At 41.4% G+C, this 19,532-nt stretch overlaps 1 protein-coding gene across 15 annotated transcripts in view; it reads right to left on the bottom strand.

Annotated features, from left to right (window-relative positions):
* TCF12 (transcription factor 12) overlaps positions 1-19,532 on the bottom strand; it is a 278,333-nt gene that overhangs the window by 51,049 nt on the left and 207,752 nt on the right. The window contains exon 1 of one of the 15 annotated variants that reach the window (XM_073618793.1): positions 11,502-11,713. The exons of 13 other annotated variants lie outside the window; for them this stretch is intronic. In XM_073618793.1, coding sequence (XP_073474894.1) covers positions 11,502-11,570 — 69 coding nt within the window. In that variant the 5' untranslated portion in view covers positions 11,571-11,713. Of the gene's footprint in view, positions 1-11,501; positions 11,714-19,532 lie in introns of those variants that run through there. One more of the 15 variants, XM_073618799.1, reaches the window with a different exon arrangement.

Here is a 19,532-nt window from a genome sequence, read left to right as displayed (position 1 = left end):
TCTAAACAGCTGCTTGCATTTTTACTTGCTTAATGTGGTTCTAAAGGCAGTTTTTTTTAAATTTTAATGCAATCTATATATCAAGATAAAAAACTTTCGGTGTACAGCAGCCCCCCTAATATATACCTGAGCCCCATCTCAATCCAGCGATGTCGCACGAGAGACTCAGCTGTCCGGGACTCTCCCTCCTCATTGGCTGACACACAGTAGTGGGCGCCATTGGCTTCCGTTGCTGTCAATCAAAGTCAGTGAGCCAATGAGAAGAGAGAGCAAACTGCTTGCTGCGAGGGCACGTGGCAAGAGGGAGGGGCCATTAGCGGCAACAAGGGACCCGAGAAGAGGAGGATCTGGGCTGCTCTGTGAAAAAAACAAATTTTTTTTTTGGTTTAAAAATAACAAACGAGACTTTAATATCACTTTAAGGCCCCTTTCATACTACTGCGACTTCAAAGTCACGCGATTTCGCCGTGATTTCGCAGCCGCAATTTTAGGGAATGCCTGTGTAACTCACTTTAAAGTCGGACCAAAGTAGTGCAGGGCCTACTTTGAAGTCATACTAATATGAATGGTTGTCATTGGAAATCATTAGGGAAGGACTTGTCATGCAACTTTGCAGTCCCAAGTCACAGGACAAGTCGTACAAGTGTGAAAGGGGCCCAAGAACCAGTTTACACTACCTGCATGCTAAAATGCCCTGTTTCAGCATGCAAGCTGGTATCTGTTCCCCCAGAGCACTGTGCTCTTTCAGTGCATCTTACTGATTATATCTTTTTTTTTTTTTTTTTTTTTAACTTTTACAGTGTACAAAGTTGCACTTTACCGCTCATCACCTGGCCAATACCATCCCTACAGTGAAGCATGGTGGTGGCAGCATCATGCTGTGGGGATGTTTTTCAGCGGCAGGAACTGGGAGACTAGTCAGGATCAAAAGGAAAGATGAATGCAGCAATGAGCAGAGACACCCTTGATGAAAACCTGCTCCAGAGCGCTCTGGACCTCAGACTGGGGCAAAGGTTCATCTTCCAACAGGACAACGACCCTAAGCACACAGCCAAGATAACAAAGGAGTGGCTACAAGACAACTCTGTGAATGTCCTCAAGTGGCTCAGCCAGAGCCCAAACTTGAACCTGATTGAAAACCTCTGGAAAGATCTGAAAATTGCTGTGCACCGAGGCTCCCAATCCACCTTAATAGAGCTTGAGAGGTCCTACAAAGAAGAATGGGACAAACTGCCCAAAAATATGTGTGCCAAGCTTGTAGCATCATGCTCAAAAAGACTTGAGGCTGTAATTGGTGCCAAAGGTGCTTCAACAAAGTATTGAGCAAAGGCTGTGAATACTTCTGTACATAGGATTTTTTGTATTTTATTTTTAATAAATTTAATAAAGATTTCAAACAAACTTCTTTCACGTTGTCATTATGACCCTTTTTCACACTGAGGCACTTTACAGGTGTTTTTTTGCGCTAAAAATAGTGCCTGTAAACTGCCTCTTCTGCAGCCCCAGTGTGAAACCCCCGAGTGCCTTCACACTGAGGCGGTGCGCTTGCAATACAGGAAAAAAAGTCCTGCAAGCAGCATCTTTGGGGCGGTGCAGGAGCGGTGTATACACCACTCCGCCACCCCCCCGCCCACTGAAATGAATGGGCACCACCACTAAAACTAGCAGCGCTTTACCGCTAACGCCAGCACTGCCCCAGTGTGAAAGGGGTCTTTGCGGAATTGTTTGTAGAATTTTGAGGGAAAAACACAAATTTTATCAATTTTGTAATAAGTCTGTAACATAACAAAATGTGGAAAAAGTTAAGTGCTGTGAATACTTTCCGAATGCATGTATGTATATATTGTTTGTCCTAGATACAGGTAAAAATTCGAATAAATATTTCTTATTTACCACTTCCAGATGGAAAGCTGCAAACGACCATCAATAACTATGCACAGCAAGGCAGACCCCCACTGACCTGTGCTACCTACTAAATCATACATCCTCCCTCCACTGCTAATTTGTAGGCAAGACTGTTTTGTGGGAGATATTTATGAAAAGCATAACAAACATTTGTAAATTGCACTTAGCCACACTATAACTTCTAAGTAATTTGGCTGGCATGGGGGCAACTATTATCACTCCTGCCCATTTCACCACCATGGACTAGAGAACACTTGTCTCTGTTATGGAGAGGAGATGTTGTGTACCCAAAACAGGACTGAGCAGTCTGGAATGACACTTAAATTGTTACTAAACCTAAAAACATTTTTCACTTTAATGCATTGCTTGCATTAAGGTAAAAAATGTTTTCAGTTTACCTGTGCCCCCCCCCCCACCCCCCACCTGTAAAGAGCAAGAGAAGGGAGAAGAGATCAGCGCTGTGCAGGACTGCATCTTTTCTCCCCTTACTTCCTCTTTACACTGCATTCAAACAGAAGCCAATGGCTCTTGCTGCTGTCAATCAGAGGAAGTGGGGGCGGGGGTAAGTCCCGCTGTGTATTTCTATGGAAACACACAGAGCGGGAGAGTGGGGACTACCTGTCCCCATAGCCAGTGGCTGGCTATAGTAGTCCCGCAGAAGAAGAGGAGCCAAGATCGGTGCCAGGGACCACAGAAGAGGAGGATCGGGGCCGCTCTGATCAACACCATTGCACAGAGCAGGTGTATAACATGTTTGTTATTTAAATAAAAAAAAAAAAAACATAATGAGTTTAGTAGCAGGAAATTAAATCAAAATTAAAAATGTATTAGCTAAATCTGGGTAATACATTGCAGCTCATCAGGCCTCAGATGTGGTGGCCTCATTAGTTTTCTTTTTGTTCAGGCTAAACACTTCAGCAAGCTGAGAAAATACCTATTGATCTTGCCAGAAATGCAGTGTCCTTGTCACTTTCTGTGAGCTGCACTCAAAAGTAAAATATATATCTTCTCTCCTCTAGGGTTGGGCCGAACACCCCCCCCCCATTCGGTTCGCACCAGAACATGCGAACAGGCAAAAAATTTGTTCAAACACTATTAAAGTCTATGGGACACGAACATGAAAAATCAAAAGTGCTAATTTGAAAGGCTTATATGCATGGTATTGTCTTAAAAAGAGTTTGGGGACCTGGGTCCTGCCCCAGGGGACATGTATCAATGCAACAAAAAGTTTTAAAAACAGACGTTTTTTAGGGAGCAGTGATTTTAATAATGCTTAAAGTGAAACAATAAAAGTGAAATATATTCCTTTAAATTTCGTACCTGGGGGGTCTATAGTATGCCTGCAAAGTGGCGCATGTTTCCTGTGTCTAGAACAGTGACAGCAAAATGACATTTCTAAAGAAAAAAAGTCATTTAAAACTACTCGTGGCTATAAAGAATTGACGGTCTGGCAATACACAAAGGTTCATTGATAAAAACGGCATGGGAATTCCCCATGCCGGGGGAACCCCAAACCAAAATAATAAAAAAAAAAAAAATGCGTGGGGGTCCACCTAAATTTCATACCAGACCTGAAGGGGAACCCCATGCCAAAATTAAAAAAATAAATAAATGGCATGGGGTCCCCCCAAAAATCCATACCAGACCCTTATCTGAGCATGCAACCTGGCAGGCCGCAGGAAAAGAGGGGGGGGGATGAGAGAGCGCCCCCCCCTCCTGAAACATACCAGGCCACATGCCCTCAACATTGGGAGGGTGCTTTGGGGTAGCCCCCCCCCCCCCCCCCAAGCACCTTGTCCCCATGTTGATGGGGAGAATAGCCTCATCCCCAGAACCCTTGCCCGATGGTTGTGGGGGTCTGCGGGCGGGGGGGCTTATCGAAATCTGGAAGCCCCCTTTAACAAGGGGACCCCCAGATCCTGCCCCCCCCGTTTGAAATGGTAACGCTACGGGAAAGCCACAGGGATGTCCCCGTGCGTCAGAGGGGGGCGGGGTCACCCGGCGACGACACCATGTGGCCCCGCCCACAGTTTTAAAAGAGCTGTCACCTGCGAGCACGCGTCATATGGCGTGTGCCTTCCATGGAGGCAGATCTTTATTTTTTTTCGGTCCGTCGGCGGAGGTGAATAGACTAAAGGACTTCTCCCACGGTGTGTGTCTTTTTTTTTTTTCCATTTTAACACTTTTTTTGTTACCGTTTCAAACAGGGGGGGGGGGGCAGGATCTGGGGGTCCCTTTGTTAAAGGGGGCTTCCAGGTTTCAATAAGCCCCCCGCCCGCAGACCCCCACAACCACCGGGCAAGGGTTGTGGGGATGAGGCTACCCCAAAGCACCCTCCCAATGTTGAGGGCATGTGACCTGGTACGGTTCAGGAGGGGGGGCGCCCTCCCGTCCCCCATTTTCCTGCGGCCTGCCAGGTTGCATACTCGGATAAGGGTCTGGTATAGAGATTTTGGGGGGCCCCACGCCATTTTTTCTTTAAATTTTGGCACTGGGTTCTCCTTAAAAGCCATACCAGACCTGAAGGGCCTGGTATGGAATTTAGGGGGAACCACACGCATTTTTTAAAAAAAAATTTGGTTTGGGGTTCCCCTGTGGGGGAATCCCAAGCCGTTTTTATCAATGAACTTTTAGGTGTATTGCCGGACCAACAACTCATTATAGCCGCAAGTAGTTTTAAATGACTTTTTTTCCCTTTAGAAATGTCATTTTGCTGTCAGACTGTTCTAAACACTGGAAACACGCACCACTTTACAGGCATACTATAGACACCCCCCCAGGTACGAAATTTAAAGGAATATTACACTTTCATTGTTTCACTTTAAGCATTATTAAAATCACTGTTCCTGAAAAAATGGCCATTTTTAAAACTTTTTTTTGCATTGATACATGTTCCCTGGGACAGGACCCAGGTCGCCAAACACTTTTTATGACAATAACTTGCATATTAACCTTTAAAATTAGCACTTTTGATTTCTCCCATAGACTTTTAAAGGGTTTTCCACGGCTTTCGAATTTGCCACGAACACCCCAAATTGTTCGCTATTCGGCGAACAGCCACTGTTCGAGTCAAACTCATGTTCGACCCGAACATAAAGCCCATCCCTACTCTACTCAGCCCCCAGGTAATGTAGATGAACAAAGGCAGAACCATTTGTAGTCCAGTTTGGGTGACAATAATGGCTCCCTCAATAGATACAGTGAGGAGTGAGTGTAGCCACCCACGGATAAGAGGTGTATTTTGTGCAAGATGATCAGGTTAAAAAAGCTGAGAAAAGAAAATGAATACAGCCATGTAATCTAAGAACTAGTGAATGGCATTAACACACTTTTGTTTTTTGGGTTTGAACACACTTAAAACTAACTTGGTATAAGCTTCTGTGAAAATGCAGCTGCATTAGTCAAGTCAATGGACAGTGTAAGCATAAATGTGTAAATATTTTGCACTTAAAAATGCTTTTTCCACCTGAGTGCACAACCAGGCCCAGCATTTCCATCCATCAGCACAGCAAGTAAAGGGCAGAGAGAGAAGGAAGGGATTTGGTTCAGGGCGGTCATTATTCACTAGGAGCCAGTTTGACTCCACTTCTAATCTGTATTCCAAGAAGTCCTGTAATATTAGAAAATAGAACTCATACAAGCTAGCAAATCAGAAGGGATTCCATTACAAAAGGGACCCACTGACAGCATATCATCTGATTACTGCAGGACACCATGTTGCGCAAACAAAGTGCACTTACAGTATGCTTTAGGCCCCATTCAAATCTGTGTATTTTAGGGGCTGCTTCTTTCATGCACTTTCATCAAAAGGCAAGTTATATAGCGCTCAATGGTGACACCCTAAAATACAATCCACTTAAAGCTCACTGCATGGATATGAACCAAGTATTAAAGTGGTTGTAAACTCTCATATGTACCCAGTGAAGTGACTGGCCTCAGGTGATACACAGAGATGAAACAAATCCTCCTACATAAGCTGTAGCTGTGTGTCTGCAGCCATTTCTGTAGATCAATCTGAAAACAAACAGGAAAGGATTTCTCTTTAGTTGTATCAGCAGGGGGTATGGATCTAAAGTCTTTACACAGTTCTGAGGCCTGATTCTCCGGAGGGAAGGGACACACACAGTACAGAGAACAAGCAAAGCTGTGGATAACAGTCACAGGCTCAGTGCTGCTGCTCCCTTTCCATCATCATTTTACCTCTTGGTGTGGAGAAAAGCTTCCAGAGACATGCTGATAACAGAGGAACCAGGAAATGACCCAGAGCTGTGTAGAGAGACAAGTACACAGTATATAGAACGATGTGAATTTCTTCATAGTTCATGTCTGAGGGTTACAACCACTTTTAACTTACAAGAAGGCCCCTTTCACACTGGGGCGGGAGGTGCGTTGGCGGTAAAGCGCTGCTATTTTCAGCGGCGATTTACCGTCGTTTTAGCGGCAGTATTCGGCCGCTAGCGATGCGGTTTTACCCCTCGCTAGCGGCCGATAAAGGGTTGAAAACCACCACAAAGCGCCTCTCCGGAGGGCGCTTTTCTGGCGGTATAGCTGTGGTGCCCCATTGATTTCAATGGGTAGGAGCGGTGAAGGAGGGGTGTATACACTCCAGTGTGAAAGCCTCGCAGCGGCTGTTCCAGGTCGGTTTGCAGGCACTATTTTTAGCGCAATAGCGCCTGCAAAACAACCCAGTGTGAAGGGGGTCGAAGTGTTTACCAAGAGGTTAGGAACCAAATTCCTAGATATTTTATGAACCAAAAATAAGTGCCAGTTTACACTGGAATGAGGTGTGGGAAACCAGCGTTCCGTGAGCATTTCCTGCACCACATTCAAAACACGCCGTCTCTGATCTGCAGCGTGTGTCAGTGTAAAGTTAATGACATCCCAAATGCAGATAGAAAATGCAATGCGTTTGTCTGCACTGGATCACATGGTACCAAAGTACAATGCAATATTGGTTGTAGTGCATTTTAAAAGTAGTGCATGCACTAGTTTTGGTGTGATGCAGTGAGATTTCAGGCCATTTAAATGAAAGCATTCCTGCCCAATTCCTGGTGTGAACAAGACCTAAAACTGGTTATAATTGCAAGCAGATTATAACATATTGAAATATACCACCCTGTCCCTTCCATAACTAAATATTTGATAGGATGACAAAGGCAGTGCTATTTTCCTGCCTGTCAATCAGTCTGCATTGGATGCTCTTCAACTTTTCTTAACATTTGACCAGTACAAGAAGTCCTAACTTACACAATCCAAAAATATAAAGTAGAATTCTGAGTTTATACTAATCTTAATACTGCCCCCCCCCCATACTAACTACCCTCTGGAAGAGAGATGTATATACTTACCTATTCTCAGGCCGCCCCTGTCCAGTCATGTGATCTCTCGTGTCAGCCAGTACCAACTACAGGGGAAAGGAGAAGGTGCTTTCACAATGGCTGGAGTGCTTGGATGGTGATGTCCTCTATAGGTTTACTATGGACCATCTGTTGTCAGCGCTCCCTCCACTGCCCTGAAGCTGCTGCTAGCTGACAGAGGAGAGTCCGTCATGTGACTGGACTGGAGCGGCCTTAGAATAGGTAAGTATGTGGAACTTTCTTCCACAGGGTAGTTAGTATAGGTGTTAAAGGGTGGTGGTAGGCACTTTAATAATAGTTCGTATAAGCCCGGAATTCCACTTTAAATCAAGTGCAGAAAGAATTAAACACCAGGGCTGTAGTTTTGTGCCCATGTGCCTCACTCAAGAGCTCATAGTCAATTTCCCCACCTTTGTATACTCAGATCACTAATCTCCTGGTATCTCATGGATTACCTGCCAAGCGGCCAGCCATAGTTGGTTCGAATCTCGGCCACTTTGGCAGGAACCAACTGAGATTCGAACTGTATATGGGCAGGCTGAATGTACCAATTTGATCAATCAAGGCAATTTAGGTATAACCAGCCTGCCGAATTCACATCAGATTATCAGTAGGGGCTGCTATAGCTGCTAGCAATAATCACTGTCTTCTCGCGGAGGGGCAGCATACAATTGCTCGCCAGGAGGGATTCCCCTGTCAGAGCGGTTTGTGCTAATGGGGGAATTGTGCGAATGTCTCTCCTGTAACCTGTGGTTGCAGGAAAGAAATTTGCACCAGCTATGGCCTGCCTAAGGAAGAAGGCCGAAGTATGACGGCTCTCTACAACCTGTCCCTATGGACTGGAAGACACTGAGATGTTGTGGTAAATACAGGACCTTTGAAACTCTTCTCCCTGTCCCATTACGTATGCAGGGGCACACACTTCGCAATCTGCTTTAGAACTTTGCACATTTGTCACCTCAAAAATACTTACAATAAAATAGTTTTTCCTGTTTAAAATATTTGAAAGAAATTTGACAACCATATAGTCATCATCATAGCTGTATTTGCAACACAAACTGTTTATTCCAAAAACATTTGTGACACATTCTTGTAGGTATGATATTTACCATTGAGGCCTCATACACACTGGATATTTTTAACGCGGCTTTTTCCTGTCTCTAAATACCCCTGCATGTTAGCCTATGTGTCCATAAATACAGGCATTTTGGGGAGTTTAGAGGCAGAAAATAAAAATCCACTGCCAATGCGTCCAGGAGCAGAAGAGTTTTGGTAGAAAAATCACTTGATGTGTGAAAATGTTAAGGCTAGGCGTGTTTAGTGCTTGAGTGTTAATTCATTTCAATTGCCAGAATAAATTATTATTCTGTCCAATGAAATGAACACCCAAGTGCTTGATGCGCTTAAACGCGTTACTTTTACAAGCATTAAGCGTTTTTTTTTTTCTGCCAAAACTCTGCTGCCAGGAGAAAAGGAGTCTAGGAAAATTAGCAAAATGTCCTGTGTGCATGAGGCCTAAGCCACAACCCAGAGATCACATATTATATCAGTCATACTTTATCTAATTTTTACTGAACGTCAATCCGTCTGTGTAGACGGTATAGAGGGGAACTGTTAGGCTGTGAACAAGAAAAAAAACTTAGCAAAATAAGTTTTTATAATATTGAAGTATAAAACAATCAATGATGGTAATCTCCAAACAAAAAGACATTTAAATATCAATATAAATGTGGGATTACACTAATACCTCAAAATGGACATAGATTAGTGCTCTTAGAGCTAAAACAAATGGATTTATACAGTACTAAAATGTAAAATGTGTCCCATACACTTTGCAATGTTTAAAAAATGTGTTGCAAAACGTCTGATATAATCCAAGTGTTAATGAATTAAAAGACACAAACATTAAACCAACATTGCTAATAATAGACTTGCAGATTAGTGCCGCAGACTGAAAAAGAAAATCCTGTTCTTTCACAGTCCTGGGGTATTGTGTGTCTGGATTGGAAATAGGGCAGTGCATGTGGGGGTTGTTATCCTTTGGAAATGCCCATTTCTACAATGCTTGCAGGACCTAAAAGTATACAAAATGCCCAGATTAACACAAGTATTTACTGTACAAACATCCTTCTGCCTCTAGCAGGGCTGCTGTCACGTTTGCTCACTCCTCTTCTAGGTGGTGTAAGAACACACTAGGATTTACTTGGATGGAACCCCCAGATCAGCTATATACAGTTCTGTTACAAAGAACCATATACACACGACATCAAAGAACTTCTAACCAGTACAAACTGGGTAAAAACGTCTGGGATACACATTCTCTTTCTGATACATTTTAGCCTCAATATGCTAAGATAAAAAAGCAGAAAAACATTCACTAAGCGAGCCAGCCACTGGCTCGGCATTTATCAATACAAATGAAAACTTAGTCAAAGAAAAAGTTTAAACACAAACACTTTCGGTTCCCTTTGCTGCATCACCGCATAAACCTCTAGCAGAGAAAACATCTAAAAATAAAACAAGATTTGCCTTAACAATATATGTCTATGCATATACACACACAAAATAAATAAATAATTATATATATATATATATATATATATATATATATATATATATATACACACACACACATATACACACACAAACCTTCTTAAAATCTTTTCCTAGCCATTATCGCTAAACCTGCCAAAATAAACAGAACTGCATTTATTCTTTGGGCACAAACTCTGCAATATAAATATTTTCTAATTTGAACTGATGCATTTTTATATTAAATACATGTTCAAATAGATATAAAAACAGTACCTTTTTGGTAAATTATATAGATAATCCTATTTACAATGTTTAATTTGTTTACCAGGTGGGCTGAATCTACCATTTGTTTACAAGCTGGTTCTGACCTATGCCAGACACATGCTACACATTTCCAGGCCAGGAATCTCGGTATGGTAGGAGCCCCCTTAGAAGCCTGGAAATACTTAATGAGATCAAAGCATCCCCCCCCCCTCCCTCTTCCTTAACTCCTACCATCAGAACAAAGAAAAGAGCATATTTTAAACTTCTCAATTAGTCATATTTCTTGAATAATATCTCCACAGCTAATTCAATTTTAGTGCCACGAACAATAGTTTTTTTGTGTCCCTCTTTTTAAGTATGTTCAAATGACATGAAATTAGAGATTTGTATTTAATTACATAAAGCTTGCATACTGGAACATCCAGTGCTCTCACATGAGTTCTCTGTTCACCCACCAAGGTTGCCCGTAGTAGATACACACAGATGTTTCACCGAGAATGATGGTTCTCAACACATCTGTATGTTCTGAGACAGGATCTGCAGTGATCTCAGCAGCATGTGTGTTACCCGTACACAAGCAATAATAGTCAGGTTCCCCTTTTCTCCTCAGAAAAGAGAAGTAACTATGCCTTTCGGCACTGAAAATCACTCTGTAGGATAAAAGACACAGATCATCACAAACAACTTCCTAACTGCAAGCAGTGCTTGTAACGACTGGGCCGTGTAGGATCACTCTTTGGTCAGAGCCTTGTCAGAAATGCTGGATATATTACAGCACACCAAAGTCAAAAAAAAGTTTTAACTGGATAAAAGCAAAAGAAGAAACTGTCCCAATATAAAAGATCAGAAGAGACATAAATCACACAGAGGGGAAGAAAGCAAAAAAAATCAGTGCAATACATTGTAAGACCGTGATCTGAGCACTGCCTGGATGGTATTAAAACTGATTTGATTGGAAGCAGATGGAATAACATTACAACCCTGCTGGTGAACCTCAAAGTCTAAACAGGAAACAGGAATCTTACTGGCTAGAAAGCGCTGTTTTCTTAATCATTCCCAGAAATTCACATACTCTTTTTTTTTTTTTTTTTTTTTTTCCCCCAATCAGAAGCACCATTCCTTTTCCTCTTCTACAAACTATTTAATACAAAGTATCCTAAACACATTTTATCATGTATAACACCAAGTAGTTATGTTTTAACTGACATAGTATTGAAAAGCCAATACAAAGTCAATTAACAACACTACAAGCAGAACAAAAACATTCACTAACTCACTTTCTACACAACCCATCCCGAAAGCATCAAACATTGCATAACAAATATAAAAACTGTACCTATGTCTGAAAGAAAATGAGATAAAAGATTTCAGAGTTCAGAACTGAGCTTAGCAGGATGCATTGAACAAAAACACACACACAAAAAAAAAAAGTCATCTTACCGTTTTGCCATTATAATAGTACATTAAAGAATTACTGCCCACTCCAGGCACAGGGTACGCACAATACATGTTGTTACAAAAGATGTTCTATGTAGCAGTTAAAGTGCACTTCTTCAATCCCAGGAATACATCCACCCGATCAAACCGTAATTCCACCAGTACTACGCTTACACAGGCGACACATGGATCTACTCAGAAGAAACTTATGCAAAGCAGGGCTAAACCATCCCACACAGAAAAAGAGGGAGGGTAACATACAGTAATCTCTTTCAGCCTTGCTCACACCCACACTTGTGCGGTGGTAATGCTTCCAGGAAAGCTTTCCTTTAGAATGAATACAACGTTTCACAATGTCAAAGTTCTTTTCACTTTAGTATAGAGAGGGCTAGGCCAGTCTATAGTGTGTGCACAAATATTAGTGACTACGGGGATGTAGATGGCTAAATCACTGCCTTGTTAATCTCTCTCTTTTTAATTAAATTTTAGCACTTGTGGCAGCTGGGATGTAGCATGTTCTAGAACTGCAACACTACCATCTGCTAGAGTCTGACCGAGCCACCAGCCCTTCCACAACCAAACACCAACACTCATATGATTATTGCCAGCAACAGATTTCATGTGTTCTCTATGATATGAGGAGCCGTGCTCCCAAACATGTTATAGTACACTGACAATGATTCCTGTACGCTATGCTACAACAAGAAGTACAATACCTGAAACTATTTACAAAAAGATTTTTATTTACAAGCTAAACAGTCCAGAACAAAATATAATGTTTATTTTCATTAACGTTTGAATGAAACAACTCAATACAAAGCAGAAATGTATTAATGAATAAATCCCACCCTGCATGCCTTCATTTAATTCTGGAGGGGATTGGATTGTCCCTTTCATAGTACAATGCAGTATATACTGCATGGAGCGATGCCTTATGCCACTTACTGTATTTATCGTTGTATAACACGCACCCCAATTTTAGGAGGGAAGTTTAAGGAAAAAAAAACTTACATTTTAACTAAAGAACTTTAAAGCAAAATTAGGGTCACAGCTCATCAATGCAGCCTGTTCAGTGCCCATCTGCAGCCTCACCTTTCCCATCATTGCAGCCTTGCCAGTGTTGGATTATCCCTGTCTCAGAGGGAAAAGGAGGAGCGAGCGCCGCTGAATTACACAGAGCCGCAATCTCTTGTGTACCTGGCACTCCGTCACTTACAGCCCTGCTCATATGATAGACAGAACAGTGGCCCAATACGGGGCCAGGAGGCGTGGCTGTGCAGGGATCGGTGTATAAACACACACACCCATGATTTCCCCCTGATTTTAAGGGGAAAAAAGTGAATTTTATATGCTGATAAATACGGTAATTAAAAATAGGATGTGGTTGTAAACCTCAGTCATGGAATCTGAGCAAAGTACATACATCTGCAGTGTTTACTTATCTTTCGCCAAAGCTCTAAGTGTTGTTTATATCTGGAGAAGAAGAGAGCGACGGTTTTGTAAAAAAAAAAAAAAAAAAAAATCCAAAAATGTAAAAGAAAAAAAAAATCTTCCTCAGGTTAGGCCGATATATCTGCATATTTTTGGCAAAAAAAAATGCAATAAGCATATTATTGATTGACTTGCGAAAAAGTTATAGCATCTACAAAATAGGGGATAGATTTATGGCAATTTTATAATTTCTTTTTTTTTTTTTTTTTACTAGTAATGGCAGCAAAGTGCGATTTTTAGCGGAACTGTGACATTGCGGTGGACAGATCAGATACTTTTTTGGGACCATTGACATTTAATACAGCAATCAGTGCTATAAAAATGCACTGATTATTGTGTAAATGTCATTGGCAGGGAAGGGGTTAACACCTGGGAAGCTATCAAGGGGTGTTTCTAACTGTGGGGGGAGTGTACTGACTGAGGAGGAGACATATCGCCTTTTCTAATCACTAGGAACAGCAGATCTGTCTCTCCTCCCATCAGAACAGGGATCTATCTGTTTACATTGACAGATCCCCATTCTGTCTCTCGTGCCTGCGATCGCAGGTGGCTGGTGGTCCCCCTCCATGCGGCGGGCATGCGCGCGCACCTGCTATCGCCCTTAAAAGGTGGCGACGTACACCTACGGCAATTTGCGGGAACATGCCGACCTGCCGAAGTATAATGACGGCAGCTGGTCGTGGTAATCTTCTATAAAGCCCAAAACTTTAAAATTATCACTTGTAGTGGAGCTGTGTCCAAACTGCAAGGGTTAACAGTTCATTTAAGACTAGCAGGCATGGAATAGAATATTAACTTAACCAAACCTCCATGCTGCTACTAAACTTGTTCCGCAGTCGTCTTTTTCCCCCATTCTCCATTTGAGCCCTGAAAGTCATCAAGACTGATGCAGGGTCCATGGCCCTGCATTGGATGTGATGATGCAGAGGGCCAGACAACCACTGGGAGCACGGGGAAGTGGTGCTTGCTAGGGGAGCAGTGGATCAGGTAAGAAAGTGCTCTTACATTCATACAGAAAAAGCAAGCAGTTAACCTTTGTAGTGGGGGCGCAGCAAATGCTGAGTGTGTTAGCACTTTGCTTTGAGGTGCTGGATACAGTATGAATGTCTCAAGATCATTGAAGGTGAGCGTAGCCGCCCTCAAAAAGGAAGTGAAGCAACACCTTTAGAAATGAACTATTTATATATACAGAATTGTGGGTGATCAAAACAGTGCATCATCAGTCCAGGAGAAGGTTAGCAATATATACACAATCACACGTGCACACATATATATATATATATATATATATATATACACACACACACATATATATATATATATATATATATATATATATATATACACATATATACATATATATATATAAATAAAATACACTGTTTTGATCGCCCATAATTCAGTATATTTAAAAAGTATTTAAAAAGTATATATATACTTTTTATATAGCACCCTAGCACCATGTTCTAGGGTGCTATGTAGCACAGGTATGCAACGGGAGGGGCATTGGGATGCCGTTTAAAAAGCACTGTGGTAAGGTAGCCCGTAGTAGGCCACCAATGCACCACTACATGGATTTTAATGTACCTGCAGCATTTTTTCAGCATAGTACAGCACAACGCATAGATGGTTCTTCTCTATGTGTTGTAGTGCATTCGCTTGGAACTGGCACTGGGGTGCTGTTCCAAATGAAAAATAGCCCAATGCACTGGGCAACTTACAAATAAAAAAATAGATTTTTTATTGTTAAATCTTTCTCTCCCCAACTGACTGCAGAAAAGTAAAATCTTCTTGAAAACTGGATACGTGGGTGTGGAGATTCCTCTGGTCATATCATATAGTGGTGCAGGATAGTAATTGTCCAAGAGGGATCTAAATTCTGTAAGTGCATTCATATTACAAGCAGGTAAGCAAAGTACAAGTAAGCAATGGTTTGTATACAAGGCCAAATAAAGTATTTCAGCTAATCCTCAGAAGTGCTACATTATATAAGCTGTGTAAAGTCTAAATGCAGGTTCACATATGTGTCCGCTAATGTCCATTTTTTTTTTTTTTTGTAATAACTGTTGAAGGACATGGATATGCATTGGGCTGACATTAATTTTTGGTTTGACCAATGGAGATTGATTTCATGCAGTGACATCATTGTTGTAAACTTTGGAAGGATCTACTTCCAGGGCTGACAATGCATAAACACACATTAAAATGCACTATACGTGTGTTTTTATGTTCTTTCCTAGACTTCAATGAGCCTGAAAATGCTTGAAATTGCATTGAAAACGGGCATGCCTCATTTTTACAATAATTGTGAACAAGCGCATTAGATTCAAAGTATTTATTAAACTGCATTTTAGTGTTTTTCAAAGTGCATGTAAAAGTGCATAAATGCCTTTAGTTCTTGATCACACCTTTGCACTCTAACGCATGAATTATATAGCAAAACAACAGATGTGTCATAAGACATAATGTTATTCAATGAGGCTGCTAAGAGCTCGGAAATTTGGTTTGAAAAATGAGACAAGTCTTCTTCACTACAACAAATGTTAAATTGGAGCTCCACGCAAAACGGGAAGCTCCACTTGTTCGCACCCTCCCCCCTCCACATTTGGCACTTTGTGGGGGGTGGATGGAGCAGGTGCCTGCTCCCACTTTCGGGTAAAATTGATCTACATGCATTTCCTACTGCTCCTCATACCCCGCTGCCTTCTGGGACACACGCTGGTCCCAGAAGATGGTGGCACTATTCAGAAAGCGCAGCGTGACTCACACATGTGCAATAGGAAACCAGCTGTGAAGCCAGAAGCTAGACACTGCCGACGCTTGCACCCAAAGATGATTGACAAATCAGCTCGGGGTGCTGACATCGCGGGATCCCTGGACAGGTAAGCGTTTTTTTATTAAAAGTCAGCAGCTACAGTATTTGTAGCTGCTGACTTTTTTTTTTTTCCCCCCAGAATGGAGCTCCTCTTTAAAAATACTAAAAGCTAAACATGGATGGAAGTGGACATGGACAGATGTCAACCTGGTCTTACAGACAGTCTGATAAATGACAAGCAAAAAGTGGTCATGTACTACTACAACTTCCACCCAATATTTTTATTGGGCATATTTACTTGAACAGTTCTTTAAAGAGTAACTCCACTTTTGGTGAGAAAAAAAAAAAACATTCCCCTCTGGGCGATCTATGTACATTGCAAGGATTTTAACAAACTTTGTTGCAGATTCCTAACTTTTGCTATTCTTAAGAAATAGCTGTCCGTTTATCTGTGTCCAAGTGCAAAGTGAATAAAATGGGAGTGGTTTTATAATTATCAGTCAGCTGCGGCACCTGCAGGGCTCTAAAGGGGAAAGTGACAGGGTCTGCATCTCTTTAGACATGATTTTCCTTAACCACTTAAGGACCAAGCCTCTTTCTGAGATTTGTTGTTTACAAGTTAAAAACAGTTTTTTTTTGCTAGAAAATTACTTAGAACCCCCAAACAATATACATTATTTTTTTCTAACACCCTAGAGAATAAAATGCCGGTCGTTGCGATACTTTGTCACACCGTATTTGCACAGCGGTCTTACAAGCGCAATTTTTTTGGGAAAAAATACTTTTTTGAATTAAAAAATAAGATAACAGTAAAGGTTGCCCATTTTTTTTTATATTGTGAAAGATAACGTTAAGCCGAGTAAATTGATACCCAACATGTCACGCTTCAAAATTGCGCCCGCTCGTGGAATGGCGACAAACTTTTACCCTTAAAAATCTCCATAGGCGACGTTTAAAAAATTCTACAGGTTGCATGTTTTGAGTTACAGAGGAGGTCCCACTTTACCGATTGTGGCGATACCTCACGTGTGTGGTTTGAACACAGTTTTCATAGGCGGGCGCTACTCACGTATGCATTCGCTTCTGCACGCGAGCTCGGGACGGGGTGCGTTTAAAAAAAAAAATTCTTATTTATTTTACCTTTTATGTTTTATTTTTACACTGTTCTTAAAAAAAAAAAAAAATTGTGTCACTTTTATTCCTATTACAAGGAATGTAAACATCCCTTGTAATAGAAAAAATACATGACAGGACCTCTTAAATATGAGATCTGGGGTCAAAAAGATCTCAGATCTCATATTTACACTAAAATGCAATCATAAAAAAATAAAAATTGTAATTTGAAAAAAAAAAAATTAAAAATGGCCCATTAAGAGCTATGGGCGGGAGTGACGTTTTGACGTCGCTTCTGCCCTGCAATGGTATGGAGACGGGTGGGGGCCATCTTCCCCTCACTCGTCTCCATACCCAGGAAGGACAAGCATCCGATTGCCTCCGCTGCTACCAACGGCTCTGGTAAGTGGTGGAGGGCACCGGAGCGCGGCAGGAGGGGGCCCTCTCCCGCCACCGATAAAAGTGATCTTGCAGCGAATACCCGCAGAGACCACTCATATCAGAAAGCGGATCGCCGGCCGAAGAAGAGGATACCGGGCTTATGGCAGCAAGCTGCTGCTATAACAAACATATCCCTCTTCAAAGTTAGGACGTATATCGGCATGTGGGGGTCCGAAAGTGGTTAAGGAGTATCTCACCAAAAATAAAAAATTTTTTGCCAGGAATGCCAAAAATCTGACTTATATCTTAGTGCAGACTTCTGGGAAAATCAGTGAGCCAATCATACAAGCAGGAAATGACATATTTGGGGGCGTTCTGCACATCATCTGTGTATAGAACACCTCCAGGTGGCCATATGGCATTTTACAGAAATTTACAGCACTGCAGATTGAAAAGGAAAGGTAATTTTTAATAACATTCAAATACAATAGGACTTGTGTCTCAATTGTATATAATATATACAGTATATTTTTAATGGTTACTATTTAATGGTTTACATTTGCATTTTTTTCACGGTGCTCCCTATTTAACACAATACAATGCACAGAAATGATTTTCAAAACAATGGCAAGCATGAGGTTTGGTTTGATGCAATATGATAAATTGGGGAGATCTATCCAATATTGATGGGCAGAACTCGCCCAGAAATACAAAATTCTTGTTTGTGGGATTGACACTATTTTTCCCAGAGGACTACTCAGAGCAAGAAGAAAAATTAGAGGGATGTTCTGCAATAAGAATTTCATTGTTAATCTAATTTCTAAGGGCCAGTTCACATATAATGCAGTGATCAGCATTTTTCCGCACTGGAAGTACTTCAATCACTGCTAGGACACACAGAAAAAATAGTTTTCTCTGTCCTATTCACATTGAAACGCACCCCAGTGGTGCAGGCATGCTAAATTTTACTGCAGCACACAGGACAGGATTGCAGTCCACTGTACAGCAGCGCAGCACATGGCTTAGCTATACAGTGACATGTAGACAATGTCACTTTGTACACTTCAAACTAGGTTGATTTAAAAAAAAAAAAAAAAGGGGGGGGGGGGGGATGGGGGACGGTGTGATGTGTTGAAACGTCAGATCACTGCAGCCATTTACACCTGAGCGTAGCGTTTTTGAGTGCTTCTAACGGCGTATTGATGCACGCTTCTTCGGGTATATTTGCACGTTTCCATGCAGCGTTGTCCGGCGTTTTAGAGCTTTGCCATTTTTTTTTTTATTAGCAAATAGGAAAAATGATCATCTGTTTCATCATTTGTTGCTATGTTGTTAGATTTTGTCATCTGCTTCCTGCTCCAAAAATGCCCAAATCTGCCCGATTCGCGCAACAAAAAAGGGTCCAGAACTTGTTTGAGCTCAAGGCGGATGGGTTCAGGTGACTTGGAGTGGAGATGTGAACCATCTCCATAGAGAATAATGGATTTTTTTCCCTCAAGTGTTTTGTAGCTTGAGGCTTTAAGCTACAAAACGCTCAGGTGTGAATGGGCTCTAAAGCGCTGTTGTCCAGGGCAGTGTGAACAGGCCCCAAAGATCTTCATGGCTAAAATGAAGCTCCTTTAGATATTACAGGAGCTCAAGTGCACAAAGACCCCCCCATCAGCAGTCAGAGCAAATTCTTCAGAGAGAGGCACGATTCTGAATGTTTGCGAAAATCTCTGTAATATATAGTTTATTTGGACGGTATTTTTTTTTCTTCTGAACAAAAGTGGAGATCCACTTTAACACATGGGAAGGGATCCCTTTTCTTTTGGAATGTAAATTTCTGGTTAATGAAAAGCAAACCAGCTAAAATATGAAAATGAGCCCCAGAGTACGGGTATAATATTCACTATGCAAGTTACATAGGGAAAGGTAAAACTTGACTGGATACAAAGACCAATCCAATCCTACACGTACATCCTCACCACCACCCACCTTCATTTGCTTCAGTATCCATAGATCATGGCACTGCAGATTCATTTTTCATAAGAACCACCAAGTCATTTCATTTTTAGGTTACATAAGAAAATATAGAATTTTCAAGCATTCTCAAAACCTATGCATAATCTTTTTTTTTTTTTTTTTTTTTTATTGCTTTTGGCAGGTCTGTTGTCACATGTCTACACATTAAAAAAGGCGCACATCAATGCACTACAGATGTAAACTTACAGCATTAAAATAATGGCTAACCT

This window comes from Aquarana catesbeiana, linkage group LG03 (assembly GCF_042186555.1).
Source record: "Aquarana catesbeiana isolate 2022-GZ linkage group LG03, ASM4218655v1, whole genome shotgun sequence".
NCBI classification, from domain to species: domain Eukaryota; kingdom Metazoa; phylum Chordata; class Amphibia; order Anura; family Ranidae; genus Aquarana; species Aquarana catesbeiana.
Note: the sequence above shows the minus strand (reverse complement) of the source record. Positions and strands in the feature narration are given on the sequence as shown.